This window comes from Numida meleagris, chromosome 5, assembly GCF_002078875.1.
Source record: "Numida meleagris isolate 19003 breed g44 Domestic line chromosome 5, NumMel1.0, whole genome shotgun sequence".
NCBI classification, from domain to species: domain Eukaryota; kingdom Metazoa; phylum Chordata; class Aves; order Galliformes; family Numididae; genus Numida; species Numida meleagris.
The window spans coordinates 45,136,839-45,161,512 of record NC_034413.1 but is presented as its reverse complement, the minus strand read 5'-3'; the positions used below and the strand labels follow the sequence as shown (position 1 = coordinate 45,161,512).

Sequence of the window (24,674 nt, the reverse complement as noted above, 5' to 3'; positions counted from 1 at the left end):
CTCTGAGTTGGTTTTGTTTTTGTAACTTCGAGCGGCTTTGATCAGGGCCGACACCGCAGCGCCAGGGAGCGGGCCCCAGCCTTCCTCAGGCGGCTTCGCGTCGCCACGGCAACCTCGGGCGGCCGCGCGCTTGGTTGCCAGCGGAAGTCCCGCCCTCTCACCTTTCCCGCCGACAGGAGGCGGGAGCCGGGGGACTGGATCGCGGATTGGCTGAGGCGTTGTGTCAGTCAAAGGCAGGCGGCTGTCCTCACAGCGTGGGCGTCCCGCACCCACTCAGGGAGGGCGCTGGATTTGGTACTCGGTCGGCACATTAACCTGCTTCAGGCTCTTGCCGCAGCCGCAATGCGTGGCCCGGAGCCCGTGGTGAGCCGCCAGAGGTGAGGGCGGGAAGAGGCAGGCGCCCTAGGCCTAAGGGTCGGGCCCGTGCCCTGCGACAGGCGGTTGCTGCCGCGTACCCCCGTGGGCGCCTGCCGGCAGCGCCCCCTCGCGGCCGGGCGGCTCCGCCCACGTGCGTGAGGTGGGGGTGCTCGCCGGGCGCCCACCATGAGCTTGGCGGAGTGCCGGAGCGCCGGCGCCCTGGAGGTGAAGTTCGTGCCCGACGAGGACGTTGTGAGGCACATCGCTGACGACGCAGGTACGGCGGGGCTGGCGCTTCCGGAACAGGGGCAGCTAACCCTCCTCCGGCACTTGGGGTGGCTGCCGGCGAGGTGAGGCCTTCAGCCACCCTCCTCTCAGGCTGTCTCTTCCGCGCTGTGCTTGTGTCCCGCCCGGCGCAGAGAATGGGTTGCTGCGGCGAGTGTCCTCAGCTGAGGGTGGTGCGAAGTCCTGATTGCAGCTGCCTGGTGGGAAACGTGCGTATGGGGCCTGGCATCGGGGCGCCGGCCGGTCGCCTCTCCTCTCGTTACCTGATGTGCTCGAACGCACAGACAGAATCAAAGCAGAATGAGGTCCGGGCCGGTCGTTGCAAGAGCCCTGTGCTGCAGTTCTGACTGCTTGTAACATCTGGAATTGCGGTCTGCAGAAATCCTCAGAACGTGTCTATGCGAGGGGCAGAGCACCCGATGCACATTGCTGCTGGTCCTGCTTTGAGCGTTGATCAGATGGACGGTTTTCAGAAGTCTCCCAGCCTACATTTGTCTGTGGGCGTATTGGTAGTCCATACGCTAGCTCTTCTTAGTTTGCTACCCTCCCATAGGCAAGGGCGGGAATGCTAAATGCACCCTCTTTGCATCCAATTTGGAGCTTGTATGCGTGTGAGTCACTGCTATTTCTTCCCAAACTGGAAGCAGGTGTGTGCTGAAATGAGGCTCTTGTCTTCCTACCAGCTGCAGTGGCTAGCTTCCCTAATAAAGGAGTGACTAACGGCTCTGTGGCAGCTGACTGCCTGATACGGACCAGCTGTTCTGGTAGCAGCTAATCTTTTCTGCTTTGCATTTGTGCAGCATTTTGCCCAACAGTGTCTTGGTCTGTGAAGGGAGGCAGCTGTGTACTACTGCAGTAGAAGTAATAAAATAACAGCTTTCATTTAAAAAAGCTTTTATTGCAATTGCAGGTATTAAAGTTCAGAAAGGCAAAACTCAGCTGATAGTCAATACGAAGAGATTTGTAAAGAAGCTTGAGGCTGTCTCAGATGATGAAGCTCAGGAGGTCCTGGAAGAGAAGAGCTATGTTGCTGCTTTAGGCATATGTGGTGAAGGTACCTGGGGCACAGGGGACGTACTACAGATGTTACTTTGGGAGATTCTTTTTGTGTCAAAAGACACAATGTTTATGAATTTGCTGTTGTGAACTGGCCAGCTCTAGCTGTGTTTGTGGTAACAGAGGAGAGGATAATGATTTCTAGAATTTGTTTTTATGATACTGATTTCATAGCATCTACAGTGTGAAGTCCTTTGAGCCCAACAATAAAGGATCACCTTTCCTATTATGTGGGTTGGGAGTATACTAGTGCTTTTAAAGTGGTTACAAGTAATGTTTCTATTCACAGAATCAGTGACAAACGGCTCAAGTGTAGGTGGTGGTGAAGTTTACACATTCCAGACTCCCAAACGTTCCAACAAAATGGCAGAGCTGGGTATGTTTTCCTCTTTCTTCTTTCATCTTGCTCTGGCTGTGATTATTTTAAGTACCTCTGTTAATGTGATCTATCTCTTCTTTTCATTCAAGTTATATGTTTGCACTATTCCAGTAGCTTTTATCTAGCTCTGAATCTGTTTTCCTCAGAAACAGAAGCTCAGCACTAGGGCAAAGCAAAGGCATGGTGGGGATAAGAGATGCTTATAATAAATAAATACCTAAAAATTAGAAGTCTCTTAATGCTGTGAGAAGAGCTTGTGTATATGTGCCAAAGGATGGCAGGGCTTTTATTTTTGTATCTTTAAAGGATATGTGAGAATAACTAATTATGTAGAGTTTAAACAAACAAACAACCCAAAAGGCAGTATTAGCTTTGTGGAAGGGGATTTCTTCTACACAAAGTGCCTGTCAGAGTGCTTGCTAGTCTAATTGTGGACTTAAAAGAAGCAGGCTGTGATGAAGAGAGCGGGCTCTTCTGGCCCAAATGAGACACTTGGGCCATTGTCACTACAGTTCTTCTTTTCACGTGAAGAGTCCTTTGTTTGCCCAGCACCATCTGAACTGCAGTGGTGTTTGGTTTTCACAGTTACTGTTATATTCTGCGAAGGAGTAGGGTTTTCCTTTCATATCATGATACAGGAACTGTTGTTTCCATCTCTAATCTTCCTCTGGGCTTCTGCTGTGTCTCAGGAAAGTTTGTTTCTTACATCTGTACAGCAGTGTACATTTCACTGGTGTTCCCTCTTGGAGCCATGGCTCAGTTTGAAAACTGCTTCTCAGAGTTCCTGACCCATACCACTGAACTTTCCTGGTATGTGGTGATGGGTCAATGCCTTCCATTTTCAGGAGATACCCTGTAGTTGAGCTGCTGATTATTTTAATCTAGCAGGCTGGAATTGGAACTTGGAGTTGACTAAAGAGATGGATGGGTTTGGGACATCAGAGATGGCTAAACACCGTTGAAACTGAGCCAGACGGATATGAAGATAATTAATAGCAACTTGTTAGGCAAGTAGTACAATAAGAGGCTGTATTTGTTGGTGGACTGTTAGCCAGGGCATTCCGTATTCAGGTCAGTGATTCAACTTCAGCTTGAGCTGATAAGTAGTTGAAAGAGGTAAGCAGAGTACAAGAACCCACCTCCTGGGGGACTGGTGTGTTTGCTCTACCTGCTGCTCCACTGTGTCCAGTCAAGCAGTGTTAAAGAACTGAGTGGGTGTAACAGAGCATTTCTCTAATGTTGAAGATGTACTATACCCCAGGGAGAAAACTTGCCCTGTCATTGCCTAAGCAGTACTTTGAAATGAATTAACTGAGGAATTTGGGTTTTGAAAATTTTTGTCTAGTGTTACGTTAATCTTTAGGGTTAGGAAAAATTAAAAAAGGATGTATCTTGTGCACTTTCTAAAATAATGAGGAAATTAGAACTTAGGCTTTTTTTCTGATGCATGACTCCATTGCTGACAAATCCAAGTTGGAAGTTTCGTACCCGACGTGTGAAACTTCTTTCCCTTCCATGTCCTACAGCCTCTGAATTAGCCCAGACACCAGGACAGAGTGTTGTACCTGATCCCTCCGAGTGCCATGAGAAGACTGCCAAAACCCCTCAAAGCAGCAGTAAGTAGACGATGCTATGAGGAACTGAAGCTGAATGAACAGGTTCCTCTTTGCACAGTGAAGCAGATGCTTGAGAATTCTGGTCTGTTTAACTTTGTAGGCTGAATTTGCATGGCCTTTTGTTCACCTGTCTGTTGCATCTTATATTCTGTACTTCTGGTGCAGAGAAAATGAACTTCTCACTCGTCTGTTGCTGTCACACTTGACAATTTTCTTTGTGTTCAACACAGATGATTGCACTTGAATTAAAGAGCTGGGCTGGTGTGTCGAGCGCCAAATGGGTTGAGTGGGATTGTGTGCATGTACGTGTGTAACTTCTGTTGTGGTTTAACATGGCAGGCTTCTAAGCACCACACATTCATTTGTTCACTCCCCCTCGGTGGGATGGGGAAGAGAAGGTAAAACCCATGGGCTGAGATAAAGGCAATTATATAGGAGAGAAAAATAAGGGAAAAATAATAAGAATGTGTCTCTGAAAATATGCTGTACTCTGAACTATTCTGTTTCTTGCTTTGCAGAACATTCAAGTTCAAACCAAGTTCAGCAGAAGGTGAGCGTTGATACTCTGATTTATTATTATATCCCACCCCTGCCACACGCACGCTTTTAAAACTTGAACTGGCAAATTACTGCAGTTCTGGAAAGTAAGGACCCCTTAAAAGCCTCACCCACATTACAGATGTCTCCTAATCCAAGGCGAGGTAGCTAAAGTGAGAACTAATCAAGGCTATGGAATTGAGAATCAGTGTGCTAGTCAGTGAATCTGACAGCTTAATTAGCATGGGTGGAGACTATTTCCTTGCATCCCATAAATGAGGATGTTAAACAATCTCTTAATATGCAGTTAAACTCGTAGCTTTTCACTTTCTTATCAAAGGAAGAAACAACCTTAATTATAAGGATAGCAGTGCTGTTAGAACAAGAACATAAGAATGGTGATGCTGTTCCACTTCTTAATTTAGCATTGATTTATTAAAAAAAAAAAAACACACACAAAAAAAACCCACATAAATTGTCATACTTGGAAAGATATCCCAGAATTTGATGTCTTCTTTTGTGATTCTACAGAGACATACAGTCTACACATGTCAGTTGTAGTGGTTAGAGAGCAAATGCTGTGAAATAGCTGAGGTCCTGAAACAGCATAGCATCGTTCTAGAAATGTGTGCTGAGCTTTTTGCAGAATAAGGTTCATGGATGAGAGATGCCTGTAAGAGATGCAGCTTTGGGATGCCACATTCGCTGCTTGATGATGCCGCATCTGCTTTGACTAGATTAACAAAGATATTTCATAAGTATTGCAAGCCTGATCTGGTGTCTTTGTCAGGTGCGTGTTTTGTACACGTGTAAGGAATGTGTGCCACTACAACTTTGTGAGCCTGCGCAGCTCAGATTCCTTATTCTGTGCTCCTTTTGGGCTCTGAATTCTGAGTGGTCTGCTGCTGTCCTGGTAGTTTTCATAGTTGAGATCCAAATGATCCTGAGTACACAGTGTGATGTAGAAGATAGATGACTGCTCAGGGAAGCAGAAACACTTCCAATTTGTCTTCTGTCTGCCTCTTGCTAAGGGGCTGAAGTTGGCATCTTGTTGAAGATTTCATAGTGTTCTGCTCCTTATCCCAGGATGTTATTTGAAAGAATTAAGGCCTTTTTGGAACCTGATCCTGCCTCTCTTTAGCTGTGAATGGGAACTTATTGCTTCTTCTCTCCCAGTTTCTTGTGGGCTGAAACAGCTTGGAAATTAATGTGATTCTACTCTTTGCTTGGTGGAAGGCTGTTTTGGGGAGGTATGTGTGATTTCTTCTAATGCACGTGTTTCTTTTTTTCTTTTTTTTTCTGTTAATTCAGACTAAAAAGAATGAATTTGTGTCTACCACACCATACAGGCTCCGGAAGAGGCTAGCAGGTAAAGATGAAGCTTCGTAGTCAGTTTCCATCGTCAGTGAGGCACTGTGTTCCGAGGAGGGCGTTTCAGCTGCTTGTGGGCTTTCAGCTGCCAAACTGAAGCAGTCTGATTAATCCTGCAGACTGAATAGAAACATCCCTAGGGAAGTCCGTGTAGACCTTTTCCATACACTTTGCTGCACAGGAGTGGGGTAGAAAGGTTAGAAGCACCCAATTGCTGAGCTTCAGAGATGTGATCAGAAGAGGCAAAACTCTGAGTAATCCTACCTGTATTGACGCTTCACTTTGGCACAATTGCTTATGGTAATTTTTTTCAATAACTGGTTATCTACACATGCTCAGGCTGAGAGCAGGGGAGAGTTCAGTACGTGACATTTCGCATTCTATTTCTTTTGTGTTGAGAGACCAAGACTCAGCCTGATTATGTCTGTGCACTTGAATCAGCATTGTTCACAGAGATGTTTTACAAAACCTTTTTTGCAGAGTGTGATCTAGAACTGATTGCATGATTAGCATTTGGAAAAAGCTGATGTAGAGATGCTAAGAGATTGTCCATGTTTATTCACTTTTTAGGATGGGATTATGTTTATTAGTTGGTATCAGTGGGCAGAGCTTTACTAAACAATTTTTGAGTTGAATTGAGTTGAAAACTAGGAACAAAATGGTTGTGTGTTTGGTGTCCTCTTAAGCTTTGTTTTTACTTTTCTCTGAAATATACTTAGGAATCATGTTCTTGAAAACCATCTAGAGAATATATGAGAGAGAGATTGTGCAAAATGTGTTCTGTGTAAGAATTCATTGATTGCTTTTAACCTTAAATTTATCCCCTAGTTCCAGATACTCAATTAGAAAGTGAGAGTGAATATTCTGCTTCCTGCTCAGAAGAAGAGGAGGTGGAAGAAGCCCAGAAAGAGGTCAGCACTGTTTTATCACATCAGAAGACCCCAGCAAAAACTAAGGCTGTATCTACGCCGCCTCCTAGAAAAACCCTATCCAAAAAAAAGGACAAGATGGTGAGTGTGCAGAGAACACCCCTGAGCCAGCAAGAGTGAAGGGATGTTCAGTAACAGTGTGCTGTTAGTGAACACACATGGGGAAGAGATGGTCATTTCAAATCAAACCAGCTGTGTTGGCTTTTGCTGTACTTCTGAGCAATCCCTACTAGACGGGCATCGTGTGAGCCTGTGGGCTAATGCGGTCTCAGCAGCTACAAAATGAGAAGGTCTAAGATTTGTGTGAAGGAGAAGACCTTGTACTGAGAAATGATGAGGAAATTGATTCCTGTAGTGCCGAAAGAATTACACTTTACTTTCTGGCTTGGCATTCAGCTTTGTTTTGTTTCCTTCCAGCACAATGGATCCCCCGTGCAGTGTGTTCTGTTCTGTTTGTATCTCTGGGAAAGAATCATCTGAATGGGTTAGCTTTGGCGGAATGCTACTGTAGAGACCAGTTTTGCAAATGTAGAGTAAGGATTAATAAAGTCCAGAAGATAACTCATACTGGTCATTTTCATACGTGCTTGTGGATACAAAGGGAGAAGGGTGAATTGTTAGCAAAAGTGTGGTTGATCTTCCTGTCCCTTTTTAGAGCAACCTGGTAGAGGAATACTTTGAAGCTCACAGTAGTTCCAAAGTGCTCACTTCGGACCGAACGCTGCAGAAGTTACGGAGGAAAAGATTGAATCAGGTACACTTAAGAATGAATCACACAACTAACGGAGCTTTTGGTTTCTTTGAAGATTCCCTCCATCAAAACTGTCTAATGTTGCTATTTTCAGTTTAACTGCTGATGAAATTCTCAGTGGTAACACTGATGTTGGCAGGGGTTAGGTAGCATTTCAAGCGTCGTATCTCCCTTATGCCTCCGTGCTCTGAGCAGGAATAGTGCCAGTGGGCTATTGCCTAGCTGCTTGGGCTTGAGACACAAGGGGAAGTGTGGGGGAAAGGCATTATCAGGTGAGCAGATAGTTGAAAAACTGTGGTTACTAGAACAGGTTAAAATTTGATTTTGGAGGAGAAGCGGAGTTGTAGAGACCTGCTGTAAAAAAAAAAAAAAAAAAAAAAAAAAAAAAAAAAAAGTCACCAAACCAGCATTTTTTTTTTCAATTAAATAAGCGGTCTTGATTATGTGTAGAGGAGATGGAGTCCTTTTCATCTGTGCATTTTGGAGTAAAGCCCTGTGCAGGACTAGGACAGCTCTAAATGTTATCACTTAGGTTTGAATCACCACTTTATCTCCTTTCAATTCCTAGAAGAAATAAACTGTCTAAATGTGACTGAACTACTGGTTTGTTGTTCTGTTTTCTTTTTTTTTTCTTTTCCATTTCATTGCCACTTCTACAGCCAACTGAAAGTAAGCAACTGTACCTCAGAGAGACAAGTACATACAGGTGCCTGTTTTCTGTGCCCATCTTGTTTTTTAAAGATGCCATATACGGAGATTGTATAATGGCTGTTGTCATCTAGTATTGCTACCTGGAGTAAACATCTAGATTCTCAACAAGTTCTTTCATAACAGCTCTGGAGCAAAATCAAGGCTTTCAGTGTTAGATCTCCTGCTGGCACTAAAGAAAGGTTTAGCAGTTCTGTCTCTCAGTGTTTTATGTTTGATAGATATGCTGCAGCTGCCTGTTGTGTTCTTTCCAGAGTAAACTATCTACTACATGAAAAGCAAAGCTGTTAAAATTGAAGAGAAAGGGAGGCCAATGTAGATATGATATCATTTGTTATGTTATGTGCTGTTCAAACACCAACATCTCGGCACGTTTTTAAAGCTGAGTTAATCCTTAGATTCTTAATGTTTTGAAATTTGAAATTCTTGATATTTAGCTATTGGCTTCAAATTATTTCCTTTCTGCATTGTTTATTTTCTATGATGATATTTATGAGCATTCTTTTGCAGACACAAACATATGAACCATTGCTAAGCATGCTGACTGGAGCCCTTGTTCCTCTGAACAAGGTTGTGATGTTGGTATTTTCTTACTACATTGTTTGATGCTCTTTTAAGTTCTGAGCATGTCCATGTGGTTCCCTAGTGGTTTTCCTATACTCAGCAGGAAAAGATAAAACATGGTGCAGTAGTGGCACAGATCTCATTTCTAGTCCTAGTCTAGTTACACTATCCCATAATAAGGTCATTTACTGTCTGCTTTTTTTTTCCAGTAGCAAAACTATACTTAGTTCTTACAGGGAAGTACATAGAGAAACATGAATTGTGTGTGCCATTGGTGAAAACCCTTGTAATCCCTATCTGGAGAGCATGCTAATGGGGTATTTATAAGGACTCCAGACATATATCCTGTTTTTTCCCAGTTTTGAATTACTGACACCTTACCTCTTTTTCAACACAGCAAACATTGCATGACCTTCTGCAAAAATCTCCCCTTACCTATGCTGCTGAAATTAAAGAGTTAAACCAGCAATATGAGTCCCTGTTTTCGAAGTGGATGCTGCAATTACAGTAAGTATCCAGTGAGAACCACTGAAGATGCCTAGCAAACAGGCACTGCCAGTAAATTTACCCTCATGTCAGCAACAGCCTTTGGACGTATGCGTCAGGATAAAAGAAACATGTCCATATGTGATATTGAAGTCAGTGACAGTTGTTCAACACCTTGCCTTTGTTCAGTACTTTTTGAGTGACCTGACACGTACTTCTGGTCAAGGTGATGCTTTTCCTATTCCTCAGAAAGATCTTGTAGTGACTGTGACCCATGGTAAACATTTAATCACTTGTTGAAGGTCTGAATGTTTGTTAGTCTTCATTATGTTGAAGATGCAGTTCTAGTATCATTCTCAGACAATCCCATTGTTTTGCATAGGTGTTTCGTTAAATTCCTGGGCCTCCAGTCTGCTAAAACGCTACTTTAACTGGAACGGATGTGCCATAAATCAGATTTCTTGCAGCTAACCTTACAGAATCATAGAATAGAATCCTAGAATGGTTAGAGTTGGAAAAGACCATTAAGATCATCTAGTTTAACCATTGTTATGTGTCAGCTATGAGATGAAGTTAAGCCTGGAGCTGACATTTTCTGGAAACATACAATTATTAGAGGCAGGATTGCAACTGATCATTTTGCTTAATGACAATCAGAACGAATAGACTTGTACTTCTCTTATTCAGTATGTTTGTTCTCTTCAGCTTGGGTTTTAATATCGTGCTTTATGGACTTGGCTCAAAGCATGATTTGTTAGAGAAGTTTCGTACATCTATGCTCCAGGATTCTGTTCACCTTGTGGTTAATGGATACTTCCCCAGCATCACTGTGAAATCTGTAAGTGTGAGAAAGCTCATTTTTATCTAGCCATCCTGTCTTACAGATACCTGTAAAGTCTTTCAGTGTAAAACATTAAGGAAAGCTTCCTACATCCTGTAGCAACAGACACCTGAATGAAGAACAATTCCCATCTCTTCTTTAAGAGTTCAAAGAACTGAACCACTGCATTTTTAAAATAAATGCTGTGATTCTTATCAGTAAAGTATTCCTCAGTCTAAAGAGTTATTTTATGTCATAATTCTGAGAAGTACTAGCAATTTTTTATTTTGACTATTTGGGGAAACTTTTATGGTAAAAATAGCAGTATCTCTGTCATGACAGTCAAGGAGTAACTTTCATATTTTCTGCACTAGGTCCTTCAGTGCCAGTGCCCTTCAGAAGGGGGCAGTGATGACTGCAATTTTCTATTTTAGGTTCTCAACTCCATCACAGAGGAGGTATTGGACCATATAGGGACCTTCCGCAGCCCACTCGATCAACTTGAATTCATCATGAAAAGATTCAAAGAAGGTAAAATGACTGATTTTTTTTTTTTTTTTTTTTTAAGAACGTGTAAACAGTAGACATTATTTACTATTAGGAAAACCTGGACATTTTCTTTGGTCATTATTTTTATATGTGCTGTTACAGTTTCTTAGTCTGTTGTAGCTAGTGTTTTCTTGTCTTGTCTTTTATGCCACTACTGATGACCAGGAATAAATGTGCATGTGATTCCAAGCTGTCAGTGTTTAACACACAGAATTCTGTAGAAAAGGATGAAGGAGGGTGTGAGTATTCTGGTAAACCGGAGGCTACTCAGCCCTCTGGCAAACAGAAATGCTCATCTCTTTTGCATTTAGCATGGTGCCTCTATGCTTTACTCATATGGTGTTTCCGTAGTCATGTTTCTTGATGGAACACAGGATAGCTAAAATGCAGTTAAAAGAGGGAAGATGGTTCTGAGTCACTGCTTGAGGACCTGATATAAACCTCTATGAAATGAGCAGCATGAAGAACTTGCAAACAGTTTGAATGACTTTTATTGATCCCATGTCCCTTGAGCTCCTCTGGAAAATTATGGTGTTGGGGAGGGTATTTCCATAAATTTTAGAATAGGCTGAATTAAGGCTTGCATGTACATTGTTTAGTGGAGTAGTAGTGTAATTTTAACATATGTAAATACTGACATTAAGATGAAGTAAAAGACAGAAGTGTCAGTTTAGAAATGGCTTCATAACCAAAGTTAAATGGGTACTGACACACTGAGTGCCTGCTGAATTCTCTTTGTATATAGGTTGTTCTGCTTATGCATACATGGGATATTGCTGTGGAATCCTAATTTTGTAGGACATAAATGTTAAAATGTGGACACTTCATTCTTCACCTCTGTCTTAATGTTTCTGGTGGGACTAAGTGAAGAAGATTAACTGATTAACAGCAGTACCCACTTGAATCTGCATAGATCAGCCTCATGTATTTATTACAGTTGATCTGACTGGGAGTCTGAGGAACTCTTGGTTTCCACTGGCAGCCAAGTGTGTATTCATATGCACAAGAACTGGCTATTCTTCCGGAATTGTTTCTGGAAAAACAGGAAAAAGCTGTTTCCTGGGAATGAGTTCAGCAGCAACAAGCTAAGTTGGAAATCGTAACATCTACTATTTGCATTATCTAAGCTAAATCTTTATCAGTTTCTTTGAGTGCTCAATGGGAAAGATTTCTAATTAAGTTAGTGTGCTGCGGATCCAGTCCTGAATAGACGGTGTATTTTCATTGTGTGAGAAGGGACTTAAGGATCCTAGTCCTATAACTCAAAAGCAGCTGAACAACTGTGCTTACATTTCCCTCCTGAAATACATTTGAGTGACCTGAATGACAGGATTAAAGACCATACCGAAAAGGACAATCCCGAAGTAAGCTGTACAAGAAAGTCATTTGATACTGGAGTGGTGAATGTCAAGCCTGATGGAATAGACGTGTCCTAGACTGCACTGGGAATGGGAAACTGCTTTGTGTACAGTTTCTTTGATTGGTTCTGTGCTGTTTTTTCTGACCTTGCAGATTCATCTTTAGAGCTCTATGTCCTCATTCATAACCTGGACAGCCAGATGTTGAGAGGAGAAAGAAGTCAGCAGATCCTTGCACAGTTATCCTCTCTGCCTAGCATTTACCTCATTGCCTCTATCGATCACATCAATGCTCCTCTCAGTGAGTCCTCTTGGGCCTGATGTAGAATCTGCATTCTGCTTTGGGCCTGCTGAGCATGTTTCATAAGCTCATGTATTACTCTTGGTGTGCAAAATAGACCTAGTGATGTATGTATGGCTGAAGTAGCTGGAAGCCCTGATTGGAACTGTGGCCTTGTGCAACCCAAACTGTATGAAGATGCTAAGAACTACCAGTCTCTGATTATAATATAAAAAAATAATAAAAAAAAAAAAACGCCACAAAAGCAACAACAAAAAAACGTTTACGAAAAGAAAACAACAAACGTCCAAGCTTCTGGCACCCTTTGATTTAATGACTTACTGAAATGGAGATTGAATGTTATGTCTGTCACTACATCTAAACAATTTTATCAAAAATTCCTTTCACACTGCTGATTCTGGAATGATTTACAGTATATTCACGAAGCTGGTATGAAAAGGGGATGTGTGCAAATCTGTTGCAGAGAATTGTCTTGCCTGAACTGCAACTGTCTGGGTGCATGTACCGTGAATTTCACAAGCATACATTTTTTTCCTCAAATACTACAGTAGATATAAATACATTCTAATATTGCTTATTTGATACCTGAAAAAAGCTAACCTTCCAACTTCTGTCTGTTCTTTTTCCTCTCTGTCTAGTGTGGGATCAGGCGAAGCAAAGCCTCTACAATTGGCTTTGGTATGAGACAACCACATTTAATCCTTATGTGGAAGAAACATCTTATGAAAACTCACTGTTAGTACAGCAATCTGGATCTTTGGCTTTGAGCTCCCTAACACATGTCTTGCGCAGCCTCACTCCCAATGCCAGGTAAGACACTGATAGTCATCACAGTAGCACCTGCTGAGGATCTAGTCTTCACTAGGTTACTCTGGACTTCTGTGTTAACTGTTAGGCATACGCATACCAGGAGGCAATCCCTATTTTCTGACTGCAGTTTTCAAGATGAAAACAACAGGATCTGGTTTTCATGTGATTGATTACTTTAAATGGAAGCAAGCTTTAGCCAGCAACTACATGCATGCACAGAGTCCTGGTCATGTGGGAAAAATAAATTAATATTTGCTAATGTTTTTCTTTTTTTATTTTTCTCTCATCCCTTTGCTTAGGGGGATATTCAGACTGCTTGCTCAGTACCAGCTGGAGAACAAGGACAACCCGTCTTACCCAGGTGCATACCTGCTGTTTCCTCACCTGTTTGGGGTGGCATTGCTAGCTCAGTCACAGCGGCACTGGCTTTTGGTGTGCAGGTTACATCATCAGCAATGAAAGAGCTGTACTCGTTGGTTCAGTGAGTCTCAGTAGTATAGACTGTCTTTCTACTGGTGCTGAAGACTAGCTGGATTCTAGCCTCCTTTTAGTGTTGTCTGCTTTCATGTTTAGACATTATCAGGACCACTGGGGACTGTGGGGTTACAAAATTAAATCATGGGAGGATATGAACTTACACAACAATAGTGCTTAATGAACCAGGGAAAAACAGGAGATGCAGTTTCCATGCTGTTCCTAAGTAATCTCCAGCGTGTTCCTGCTTTCTAGGATCCGTGTGGAATACTCTGTCATGGTCTTAACAGATGCAACATGCTAATGGTGCAGAAAGATGGAAGTGAGGTAGAGGAGTTAGAAATTGAGAGATTCATTATGTTGGGAAGTGCTGTTAAAATTCTATTAGGCAGATAGGGTGACTGGAATGTTAAATCAACTGTTTTCTGTTGATTACTGTAACATTAGCTTGGCTGTGTACTTGAAGTGATGTTGTTGCTGTAAACATTGTGGTGTAAGCCAAAGCAATGTTTGTAGGTGGGGACAAACGTATACGGTTAGACTTGGAAAAATGGGACAAACTTACCATTTCAGTTCCTTGTTCTCACCCTTCTGTCTACAGGCCTCTCTTTCCAAGATTTCTACCAGCAGTGTCGAGAGGCCTTTCTTGTAAACAGTGACCTCACACTCAGGGCACAGCTGACAGAATTCAGGGACCACAAGCTCATTCGGACCAAGCGGGTGAGTTGCGGAAAGACAGTAATTCTGGGGATTCAGTTGACTTAAACAAAAAGCTTCTTTATTCCTTAAAAGTATACCTGAGACATAAGTGCATGGCTCACGGTGAGGCTTTGCAGTTTGAAGTACCTGTGGACTAGCAAAGTGCTGAGATTCTGTAATGGCAGCTCTTTCCGTAACTCCAATCAGTGAGCACTCTTCATATGGATAGGGGGCTGTAAAAGCAAACAAACAAACAAAAAAAACCCACAACCAAAACCAAAACAAAAAAAACAACAGTGTGGTTTAGTTAACTCAGTAACTTACAGGTCTCTGTGGAATACAACTTCCTGAAGACCTTGAGAGGTAATGGACATCGGAGCCTGACAGTGTGATTCAAATAGCTACCTGTATTTGCATGGCAGAAGAGTGTAGAGCATTCCTAATAATGAAGCAGTGTAGTAATGCTAGATGTGGGAATATTGTGTTGAGGACCTGTGTAGTGGTACAATAGCATAGCCTACCAGAAGCTTTGCATTTTCTCAGTACTTGTGCATTTCCAGTGTTGCTCTGGGGAAATATTCCTGGTTTTAGCAATGTAGTCATTTAGAATGCTTGCCAGCTCTCCCCCAGCTGCAAGTATTAAAAGTAAGTGTTGCAGTGCTATCTAATGTCTTGCATTGCACTATGCACTGATGTTAACAGAATGTATATTGCGTGTCTGTTCTCAGGGAGCTGATGGTGTGGAGTACTTATTAATACCTGTAGATGACAGTACCTTGACGGACTTCTTAGAGAAAGAGGATGAAGATGTATAACATCAGTCTGTTCCCAAAACAACTACGGCAATTGCTCTCAAGGGCTGCTGGAGAGGGGCCTATTCTCAGATCTTTCTCTTCAGCCTCAAAGCTGCTGGACTACTTACTGAAATATATTAACTGTAATGAACAATGTTTCTTGTTCAGCTCTTCAGGTAGTTTGGAATGCTAACTTCTATAAGCAAGCTATTTCTTGCTCTGAGGTTAGATTTATCTGCTTTGTCTCTTAGCTCAGATGATGCCCTCTTCATATCTACGTAGCCAACTATACAGTCAGGAAAACTAACTTGGTAAGATTGTGCCTTCTGCTCTTTAACAGACATAAAGGTTTGGTTGGAGCAGTTCATATGGGAATTGCAAACCACTAGATGGTCAGAGCTTTAGTTTGTACCAGTGATGGATTTTTTCTCAACTGAGTGCTTTCTGGCACTCCTTTACCAGTTAGATAAGATTGGCTTCCAGCATATGAAGAAGCCAAGATTTGTAATGCTAAGAGACCTGTGTTGACTGCACAAGAAATATGAGCACGTTTGGGATACTGTGGGTAACTTATTAAATTCTGGCAGTGGAACTGAAGGACTTTTCCCCAAGATGGAATTCTTTTATAAGAGGATTTAGGTAACAACTTGAGTCGATCACAATTTTGATTACCTCTTGGTGAGAGTGAGAGGTTCCAGCTTCTTTCATCTACTTTCCAACTTGTTATCTGGAAATATGAAGAGGCTGTGAAGTTTTGTTTACTGAAAAAAAAAAATGTATATATGTATTTTTTTACATTAGGAGTGTCCATTGATTGTGGAGGAGGCCTTAAATGCCACTTACAAGCTCTCCCTTTTTGTAGCCCTTAGAGGTTGGGAGAGTGCTGAAGTTTCACAGCTTTTCTTCACTGTGTTTCTCAGGTATATGAGAGTAAGCCCTAGTTTCATCAACTGTAGTCTGCTAATCAGACTTCAAGGACTCCAATGTCTAACACTTGGTAGCTGTGTTACAGCTCAATGTTGTAATAGTTCAAATCAATCAAATAAAGTACTTTATTAATTTTCATTAGCTTATCTCATCTTCCACAGGTGTTTTTATGTTACAGGAAGACAGAGATCTTTCTGGAAATTATGTGAAAGCCTCATTTTCATTATTATGTCAAATATCTGGGCAAATTCTCATGAAGGGGGCAGAAGACTTCAAACTAATTAAGAAAAGTATTTTATATTCTTTTAAGGTATCAAAATTAGTAATAGTTTGTATGCCTTGTAATGCCAGTATATAGCTTCAGAAAAGAACCAAAACATCACGTAGAATAATACTGTTACCTCTCACTGGTATACCCCTCACTGACAGAAGCAACAGGAGAGAGGTTTACAGCCTGACTTTGATTTGTATTGAAAACATGGGATATCTACTTATCCCACTGTCAATTTGATTCTTCAAACATAGGAGCTATTTAACTTTGCTGAAGTGTGATCGGTACATGCCAGCAGTACCTCTCTAGCTTCCTTCTCCAGAACATCTGAGGCAACAGGAGAAGGCAATAAGGAAACTCGAGGAGTTACTTAAAAGAATGAAGGAGTTATCCTCCAAGAAGGCGCCAAGGCTGGCTGCCCAGCTGAAGTGCCTCTACACCAACATATGCATAACTTGGGAAACAGGAGGAGCTGGAAGGCACTGTGCTACTAGAAAACCATGCTGCCATCACTGAAGCCTAGTGGGATGATTCCCAAGACTGGAGTGTGGCTATCAACGGTTACAAGTTGTTCAGAAGGAAAAGGCACAGAAGGAGGGGAGGACACATTGCCCTCTACATCAAGGAAGGAATAGTGTGAAGAGTTGTCTGAGAAGAATGGCCACAAGCAAGTCGAAAGCCTATGGATGAGTTAGAGAGTGAGACAACAAAGGGAGCCTTGTGGTTGGAGTCTGCTACAGGCTGCCTGATCAAGCAAAGCCCGTTGAGGAGGCCTTCTTTTTTTAGTTACAAGAGGTGTCACAATTGCAGGCTCTCATCCTGCTGGAGGACTTCAACCATCCTGATATCTGCTAGAAAAGTAGCATGGTGAGCTGTAGGCAGTCCAGGTCTTACACCTGGGTTGTGGCAACCCCCACTACCAACACAAGGTGGAGGATGAAAGGATAGAGCACAGCCCTTCCAAAATGGACTTGGGGGTACTGGTGGATGGCAAGCTGGACATGAAACAGCAATGTGTCCTTGCAGCCCAGAAAGCCAACTAGGCTGCATCAAAAGAAGTATGGTCAGCAGGTCGAGGGAGGTGATCCTGCCCCTCTGCTCTGTGCCTGTGAAGCCTCACCTGGAGTACTGCATCCAGGTGTGGAGTCCTCAGTACAGGAGAGACAAAGACCTCTTAGAGCACATCCAGAGGAGGCCCACAAAAATGATCCAAGTGATGGAACACCTGCCCTATAAGAACAGGCTGAGAGAGCTGCAGCTGTTCTGCCTGGAGAAGGCTCCAGGAAGACCTGAGAGCAGCCTTTCAGTGTCTAAAGGGGGGCTATAAGAAGGAAAGGGACAGACTCTTTAGCAGGGTCTGTGGTGATAGGACTAGGGGAAATGGTTTCAAGGTAAAGGAGGGGAGAGTTGGACTGGATACAAGGAAAAAGCTTTTTACAGTAAGGTTGGTGAGGCAGTGGAATTAGTTGCGTAGAGATGTGGTGGATGCTCCATCCTTGGAGACATTGAAGGTCAGTCTGGATGGCGTTCTGAGCAACTTGATCTATCTGTAGATTTCTCTGTTAATTACAGGGGAGTTGGCCTAGATGACCTTTAAGGGTCCCTTCCAACTCAATTGATTCTATGATTTCCAACTGATGTTCTCCTTTGGAGGCATGTGCATCTGTTTTTTACAGGCTGCAATTCCAAAACTGCAAAACACGTTAGATCCAGCCTATTGCTGCTTAGGCTGCCATCAAAACCACTAAAACTGTCCAACCCTACGTTAACTGTAGAGTTCAAAAACAAATGCTCTGACAGGTGTACAGCCCCCTCTTTTATTTGGGAAGGAAGAAATTTTGCCTCACCTTGATTCTCAGCCTATCAGAGGTCTTTGTGTCATTGATCAAAATGATTGTTTTTGTATAGCCTCAGCAGCTTCAGTTCAGCTGAGTAATTCAGCTGAATTACTAAATTCAGTAACACTGAATTTAGCTATCTTTCTCCCTTTATACTTAAACAGAACAAGACATATGCAATTACAGTTAAAGCATCATCTCCATTATGTCTGAGAATTCTATTTGTATTCTAGGATAGAAAAACTGCAACGTAAACACTTGATTCAGGCTGCAGCAACGCTCCCTACTACTGAAGTTTCCCAAAGAGTATTTAATTAATTGATTCCAGTCAGTTTAAAGAAGTAGGACCAGTTCCTTTATACATTGTGGGTTGAGACCTCCCTATAAATCACATCACTCTGCTAGGTATACTTAGAAGGCTGAACAAGTAACGTATTCTTTAAGTGAAGCAGGCTGGCTGTTTCATGGTTTGAAGTTGTTTTGTTGAACAAGGTATGAAAGAAGGGTCTTAAAATGCTTGACAGTGTGGTTAGCTGTATTAAAGTACAGCTTGTGGTGGCAAGCCTGTGGTCACAGCCTTATGTCAAAGTTCTGGAGAGACTGCCTCCAAGGCAACATCTTGGCAATGTAAGACTGCTGGGAAAGCCTATGTAGCACAACAGCTTCTTAACATTTTACTAGGGCACTTCTAGCAGTGCTCCACTGAGAACGAGCATGGTCTTCAATTAGACCATCCTCAGCTGAAAGAATGTCTAAGAAATATTTCCTAGAATCCTGATAATTTTAACTACTGCAGCTAAATCTTCATGAAGTCTTCAGACAAAGCTCCAGGTTCACATAGGACTCAAATGCACTGAGTTGCTGTGTGCAGCACGGAAAAGGCCTTGCCAAATAAGCAAGTTTTATTAACTAAATTTTAAAAGTTGTCACTCAGATATTTATAAATTTGCAGTGGAAGTATTTTCAGTTTGTTTAAATGGTTCTGGTGTGTATGTAATCCGGAGATAGTAAGATACTCATCTGGGAAATTTTTTTTCTTTTTTAAAAAAAGGAAACAAATGAAGCACCAAACCCCTCCAATCATTATTGATGGTGGAAATGCTACTTGTTCAGTTTTAGGAATCCTGTAATTAAGAGCTGCAAGTATAGAAATTGCTTTTAAAAGAAAGCGAAAACACATTCAATTAATCCCACTGGGAATGGGATGGGAGTTATAGCATATTTAAAAAAAAAATACTTCTAAAGTTTTTTAGTAGAGAGACCCTCCACTTAAAAAAAAAAAAAAAAAGCCAAAAACAAACCAATCACCACCCTTACTTTTGTAGTAATGGTAGGTTTTGCAATTGAATACTAGCACCAAATGCCTGAATTGTGCTCTGTATGTGCATATGAGCTGTGTCTTATTAAAACTGTTAATGCAAACCAATGATCAATACCGCTTTAACTATTATCAAGAGCTTTATTGGCTAAAATTTCAGTGATTTGTATTGACATAACCATAGTAAGGTAGAACAGCTGTGGAAGCTTGAAAATGGAAGTAAGTCAGATTTCCGTATTTTACCCAAACTAACCCTTGAGTGGTGTGGTTATGTAATAATAATATATAGTAATAGTAAATTTATTCAAGTGCGGCCCAGTTATTCAGTAAATCACCTTTCAGTAGCCTGAAACAAGAATTTATTATGTATCTGACAGATGACAATTTATATCCCAAACATTGGGTGAACATTCAATACAATGCTATACTGAACCAATTCAGAGCATCTTCATTCAGCTTGCATTTGGATAGGTCTGTTCAAGATACTATTAAACTCTTGACTGTGTTCTCTCACTTCATTTTTTCCCCTCCTCCCTCTTACACCACCTGGAGGGGATCTCTGTCTTTCTCAGACAGAATTATGTTGATTTTGTTCTGTAGGTGGATAGTTAGCATGTCACGCAGCTCTGACAAGAAGCCTCGCTCAGTGTTACTGTGTTCACACAGAATAACACTTATACCATTGGCAACTGCATCCAGAACGTCATGGTGGGACATCTCTCCTGCCATTTGGAGAAAGAAATGTCATGTAGATTCCTTGTAGTTGAGGGGAATAATTTCTTTGTGCAGTACATGCAGAATCTCAGCTAGAAGCTGGGAAGAAGCCCATAAGTTGGAAAGCAACGCCATCTCCTCAGTATAAGAATACGGCACACTCCTATTCTAATGTCCCTTGAAGGTCTTTCAGCTGATATCCCCAGTGTACAATTGAGACAAAACCACAGAAGCTCCGTGCTGTCTTTGAATAGTGGTATATTTTACTACTTAAGGCAGGAAATGGTGTGCAGAGTGGTTTTGAAAGTGAACTGTCTAGCTGTCATGCATCTGCTCAGCTGGGTTGCTACGATGAAGGACAGCAACTGAGGAAGCTTTGTGAAGAGCTGTCTGAGGATCAGCACTGTAGTGCTGTATGTAAGGGGGAGACGGAATGTGCCTTGCCATAGAACTTGATTAAATTAAGCACACAGAATGCAAGGCATTCTTTACGTTGTGGAGCAGGCTGTGGGGAGTATCTGCTGCCCTGTCAGAAAGAGCATAATAGACTGCGTCCTTTTGGTCAGATACAGTGGCTGTTGTTATGTATCTTCTTTGGAAAGATTCTGTAGACAATGTTATTTTCCGCTTTCCATTTGAGAATTCTGTGGGGAACTGGGGAAATAACTTGTATCTTACCAAAGAAGAAACACTGAAAGTTGCAAGAGAAAGTTCTGCCATCAGACACTGATTTTGTGTTGAAAAAAATGCATGTATAGTAACATTTACTTCAAATAACCATCACTATGTCATACAGCCATCTGATCCATGTTACCTCTAATATTGTTGTTACTCCAGTAATTTATTATTTCTCAGTTCTAACAAGTAATTCTTCTTGCCAAATCTTTCAACAGCCATACAACCCTCTCTTTTCCTAGTGCCTATTTTTATAATGATAACAAAACAACGTAGTCTCTTACCTGTGAGATAGAGGTCAGCTTCCATTCCCTTCAGGATGCTGCTCCCAGAACCAGCACACAGAGCAGCTTTCTTCACTGGAGAATCTGCAGGATGCAAGGTGCCATAATTAACTCCTTTCCCTCTGTTTAGCCCTCATGTCACTATAGTTATTGTGAAACAATTAATAGTAACACCTTGATTTTATGGTCAAGGTACATTTACTGGAGGAAGAGACAGTTTGAAAGAGTCATAGGCCCACAACATCTGTAATAAGCAAAAACCTCTTTGTACCAAAGAGGTGTAGAAATTTTTCTGCAAGGGGTGGGAGAGTTTGCAGAGAACTCCAACAGCATGGCTGGTTGTTGGCTACTGCAAATTAGTTCTTTTATAGGGATGCACTGTTACTTCGGCATTTGAACTCTTTAATTGGCTGCTGCTCCTTCCAGAACTCTGAAGTTACACTGTATCTGTTTTCCAAACTAGCAATGGAGCATTTTCACTCCGAGATGTACTGTCTCCTAACTCTGCTTTCAAAAGGCTGATTTCAATGCAAGCTGAGAGCTCCATGCCATTACAAATGTGTTTGCTATGACTGCTGATTCTAAGCTATTGCATATGTCATACTGACAGGAAATTTAATTTCCCATATATATGTTATGTTCAAGACAAAGAGGAAGGGGGGGGTAAGGCACATAATTTTCAAATTCAATTAAGATTTTACAGTATGTTGCCATATAAATACTGCTGATTTAGGTGGAATCATATGCTACAATCCCACACCATAACGAGGAGCTTCAAAAAAGGTTTAAGTGTGATCGATAGTGTTAAGGGGCTTGTAACAAGGCTTCTGTCTCATAAGATGCAAAGGTTTCTCAACAGATTTGCTCTCAAGAATTTTAACAGCCGTGTTTCTTGGAAATTAAGATACATAACTTGGTTGAAAGGATACTTGTTCCAAGCTTTAGTAGTGAGTCACAGTTTGAGACAGATGGTTTACCTTCTCTGTCACTATTTATCTCTCATCAAAACATGGATGGTTGTTTGTTCAGAAGGATACCACAAAGCATCTTTGCTATTTTAAGGTGCTTTTAAATTTAACAGTCAGTCGCATAAGGGTTCATATTATGAGGCAGTACACACTTAAGTCTGATATCTTGGGGGAAAATATCTTAAGTCATTCATTCTAGGAATTATGAAAAATGGTATCTCATATTCAGCTCATGCTGTGCCTGCTTCACAGTGACAAGCACCATAAAACATTTTCCAGTCAAAAATGACATTCCAAATAACATTCTTTTTGCATGATTTTATCACCAACATCCTAAAAGGCGGCCTCTCGCCTTTGACAGTGCTTCATACTGTTTGCAAATAAAACTGTCCAAGGCAGCGATATTTCATACACCTACACACACACACTGCTTCTATTCCTGGAGCACTAGTTCAAATGGGCAGTGTTACTGGCAGGTTTCTTTACCAAGTGTTTTGCCTGTTCCCACGGCGAGGCGGATGTGGGGTAATTTTAGGTGGCTTTTGATACGCTCAATTATGTCTGACAAGGAGGCTGGCTCGCTCAGCGTGCAGAGACGTCCCATTCCAGTATGTGGAAGAAGAGGCTGAAGAGAAAAGAAATTCAAACTACTGTGAGAAAGCTGACTCAGCAGTTCATGTTACTTTCCTTAATGTACAAAAATAAGCATATTGGCATTAAGGAGAAACAATTCTCAACTTTATGGAAAAAAAAATCTATGTTATTGAATATAACGTACTAACTACACTAGCTTTTGGAACCAATTTTAGAATTAGTTCAGGGCACATGGTCATTTTCATTGTTTTGGAAAACTGATGTATTTATTTCAGAGCACTGACAGGCAGCATAGGAAACCTGCGAAGCCAGCAGTTGCTGGATTTCAGTTTTTAGGGCAGTCAGCTCCCACAGGCTACATTCACTGGAAGCAATGTACAATTTTATTACCTTCTGTAATAAGAGAATCTCAGTCTTGCGATAAAGAAGGCTGTTCTGGGACAATAACGCCACCACCTCCAGCAGTGCTTTCTGAGAGCAGTTCAGACTGACTCGGGTTTGCTCCTCACCATCAACCCTGAGGAAAGATGTGTTTGGTGCTTGCTAAGAGACTAGATAAAATTTCAGCATTGTATTCGTAGAAAATAAGGATGTTCTGTCACAGAGGCCTGCTGCAGAGAAAGGGGAAAAAGAAAAAAAAAAGATGTAACAGTCTAGCTTAGTCTACTTTCCTGGAGGAAACAGACGTGGGAATTTAACTCAACTGTACTCATTTTGTATTTCCTGTTAACACTCTTCACCACTTTAATCCCTGTGATGCTACATGAAGTTGATAGTTACCATTTAGCATAACACAGACTGATCAGAAGGGGATGATTATCTTTAAAATGTATGGATCTGTTGCTGAAAAAAAATAGCAGTGCTGCACAGAGGAATAAAATGGTTACAAACAGGAAAACACAGCTCCAGCAACTTAATATTTTCAAGCAACAGAAAGAACACAACGTTAGAGAGTGAAGCAGATACCTGACAGGGAGGGTAGTGAGACAGGAGATCTCTGGGATGTCTTTGATTTTGGACAGCACTGTCTCTAAATGCTCGGTGGTGTCTGCACAGAATTCTACGCGGTGAGTGCCCTCAGTCGGATGGCTTGGAGCGGCCGACGGGTGCAGTGGGACAGAAGTACAGGCACCTGAGAAAACACAGCGAGGACTGGTTTTAGAAAGCTGAATGATGTAGCTGATACTGATTTAGCATGTATCCCAAAGAAGGGCAACTTTGAACAAATTTTGCACTTGAATCCATTTTCCCTTACTAGAACTTAGGACTCTTGTCCAGTTAAGTGCAAATAAGGTGACTGATACGTATCATTTGTTATTCTTGAATGGTATTAAGTTTTATCCTAACAGTTGTACCAAAAAATCATTTCTGGTTTGTAAAGCAGGCTGGAAAAAGGTACAGCTGTTCTCAATTATAAACCACAGCAGAAGATAAAAGCCTAAAAGAACTTCAGATACTTAAAGTCATGTAGGAACAATGAGATTATCTACAAATTTATAAATTACAGGCAGTGATTTAAAGTCAGAAGCCTAAACTCTTTAACCAAGATAGACAGTAAACACGCTGCACCTGTTCTGACTGTGTCCAATAGCACACAGGCACCTGGAAGCGTCCTCTGGTGTTCGCAGCTGGTTTGTAGCACTCCAAGGTATTACTTGTAAAAGCTAGGGGAAAGGAAAGCAAGGAGGCAAGGCTCCTGCACAGAATAATTTGATGGATGTGATAAATACCGCTGAGTAATTGGAACCAATATTGTATTGTTTTGTTTTGAACAGTCTCACCGAGTCCCTTGGACAGCCAGTTGTTGACTCCGTGGGGTACGGCATCGTACGCTGTGTGCGGGGAGTAAATCCCGATCCTGTGCTCCAGAGCCCGGACCACCAGCCGCTCCTTCCAGGTCCTCCACGTTACCCGCTTGAGCGGAGCGAAGATGGGAGGGTGGTAGGAGAGAATGAGGTCTGCGTTCTTCTGCACCGCCTCCTCCATCACCCGCTCGGTGAGGTCGTTGGTGAGGAGCAGGGTGTGCACAGCATGGGGAGGGCTGGGTTCCACCAGCAGCCCCACGTTGTCCCAGCTCTCAGCCAGGGAGAGGGAAGCGAAGTCATTCAGGGCGGGAACGAGCTCCCCGAGGTTCATGAAGGAGCGGGAGGTCGGGCGGCCCACAGCACGGATGCGACGGAGGGGCCGGCAGAGCAGCAGCATGCGGAACCTGCAGAGGGAGAAGAGCGGAGGGGGCCGAGC

General features: G+C 42.1%; 2 protein-coding genes across 9 annotated transcripts; one reads left to right on the top strand and one right to left on the bottom strand.

Annotated features, from left to right (window-relative positions):
* Positions 90–24,346, top strand: ORC2 (origin recognition complex subunit 2). 5 transcript variants are annotated; one of them, XM_021400831.1, is made up of 16 exons: positions 90–634; positions 1,553–1,696; positions 1,988–2,074; positions 3,604–3,693; positions 4,212–4,243; positions 5,542–5,599; positions 6,430–6,611; positions 7,186–7,284; positions 8,951–9,060; positions 9,745–9,877; positions 10,294–10,390; positions 11,921–12,067; positions 12,706–12,877; positions 13,177–13,238; positions 13,953–14,071; positions 24,209–24,346. In XM_021400831.1, the coding sequence occupies exons 1-16, from the start codon at positions 544–546 to the stop codon at positions 24,239–24,241; spliced, it is 1,656 nt and encodes a 551-aa protein (XP_021256506.1). In that variant the 5' UTR covers positions 90–543; the 3' UTR covers positions 24,242–24,346. The 5 variants fall into 5 exon arrangements, with proteins under 5 accessions (XP_021256506.1, XP_021256505.1, XP_021256507.1 ...); XM_021400830.1 differs by lacking the exon at positions 24,209–24,346 and adding an exon at positions 14,779–15,917; XM_021400833.1 differs by lacking the exons at positions 90–634; positions 24,209–24,346 and adding exons at positions 665–707; positions 14,779–15,917.
* NIF3L1 (NGG1 interacting factor 3 like 1) lies at positions 14,108–24,671 on the bottom strand. Of its 4 annotated transcripts, none has more exons than XR_002440035.1 (7): positions 24,215–24,671; positions 23,400–23,565; positions 22,824–22,950; positions 22,326–22,464; positions 20,872–20,955; positions 15,517–15,605; positions 14,108–14,283 (listed from the first exon to the last, which is right to left on the bottom strand). XR_002440035.1 is itself a non-coding variant. In XM_021400843.1 (7 exons), the coding sequence occupies exons 1-6, from the start codon at positions 24,633–24,635 to the stop codon at positions 15,549–15,551; spliced, it is 960 nt and encodes a 319-aa protein (XP_021256518.1). In that variant the 5' UTR covers positions 24,636–24,671; the 3' UTR covers positions 14,108–14,283; positions 15,517–15,548. The 4 variants fall into 4 exon arrangements, 3 of the variants coding, with proteins under 3 accessions (XP_021256518.1, XP_021256517.1, XP_021256516.1); XM_021400843.1 differs by having other exon boundaries at positions 15,517–15,571; XM_021400842.1 differs by lacking the exon at positions 14,108–14,283 and having other exon boundaries at positions 15,473–15,605.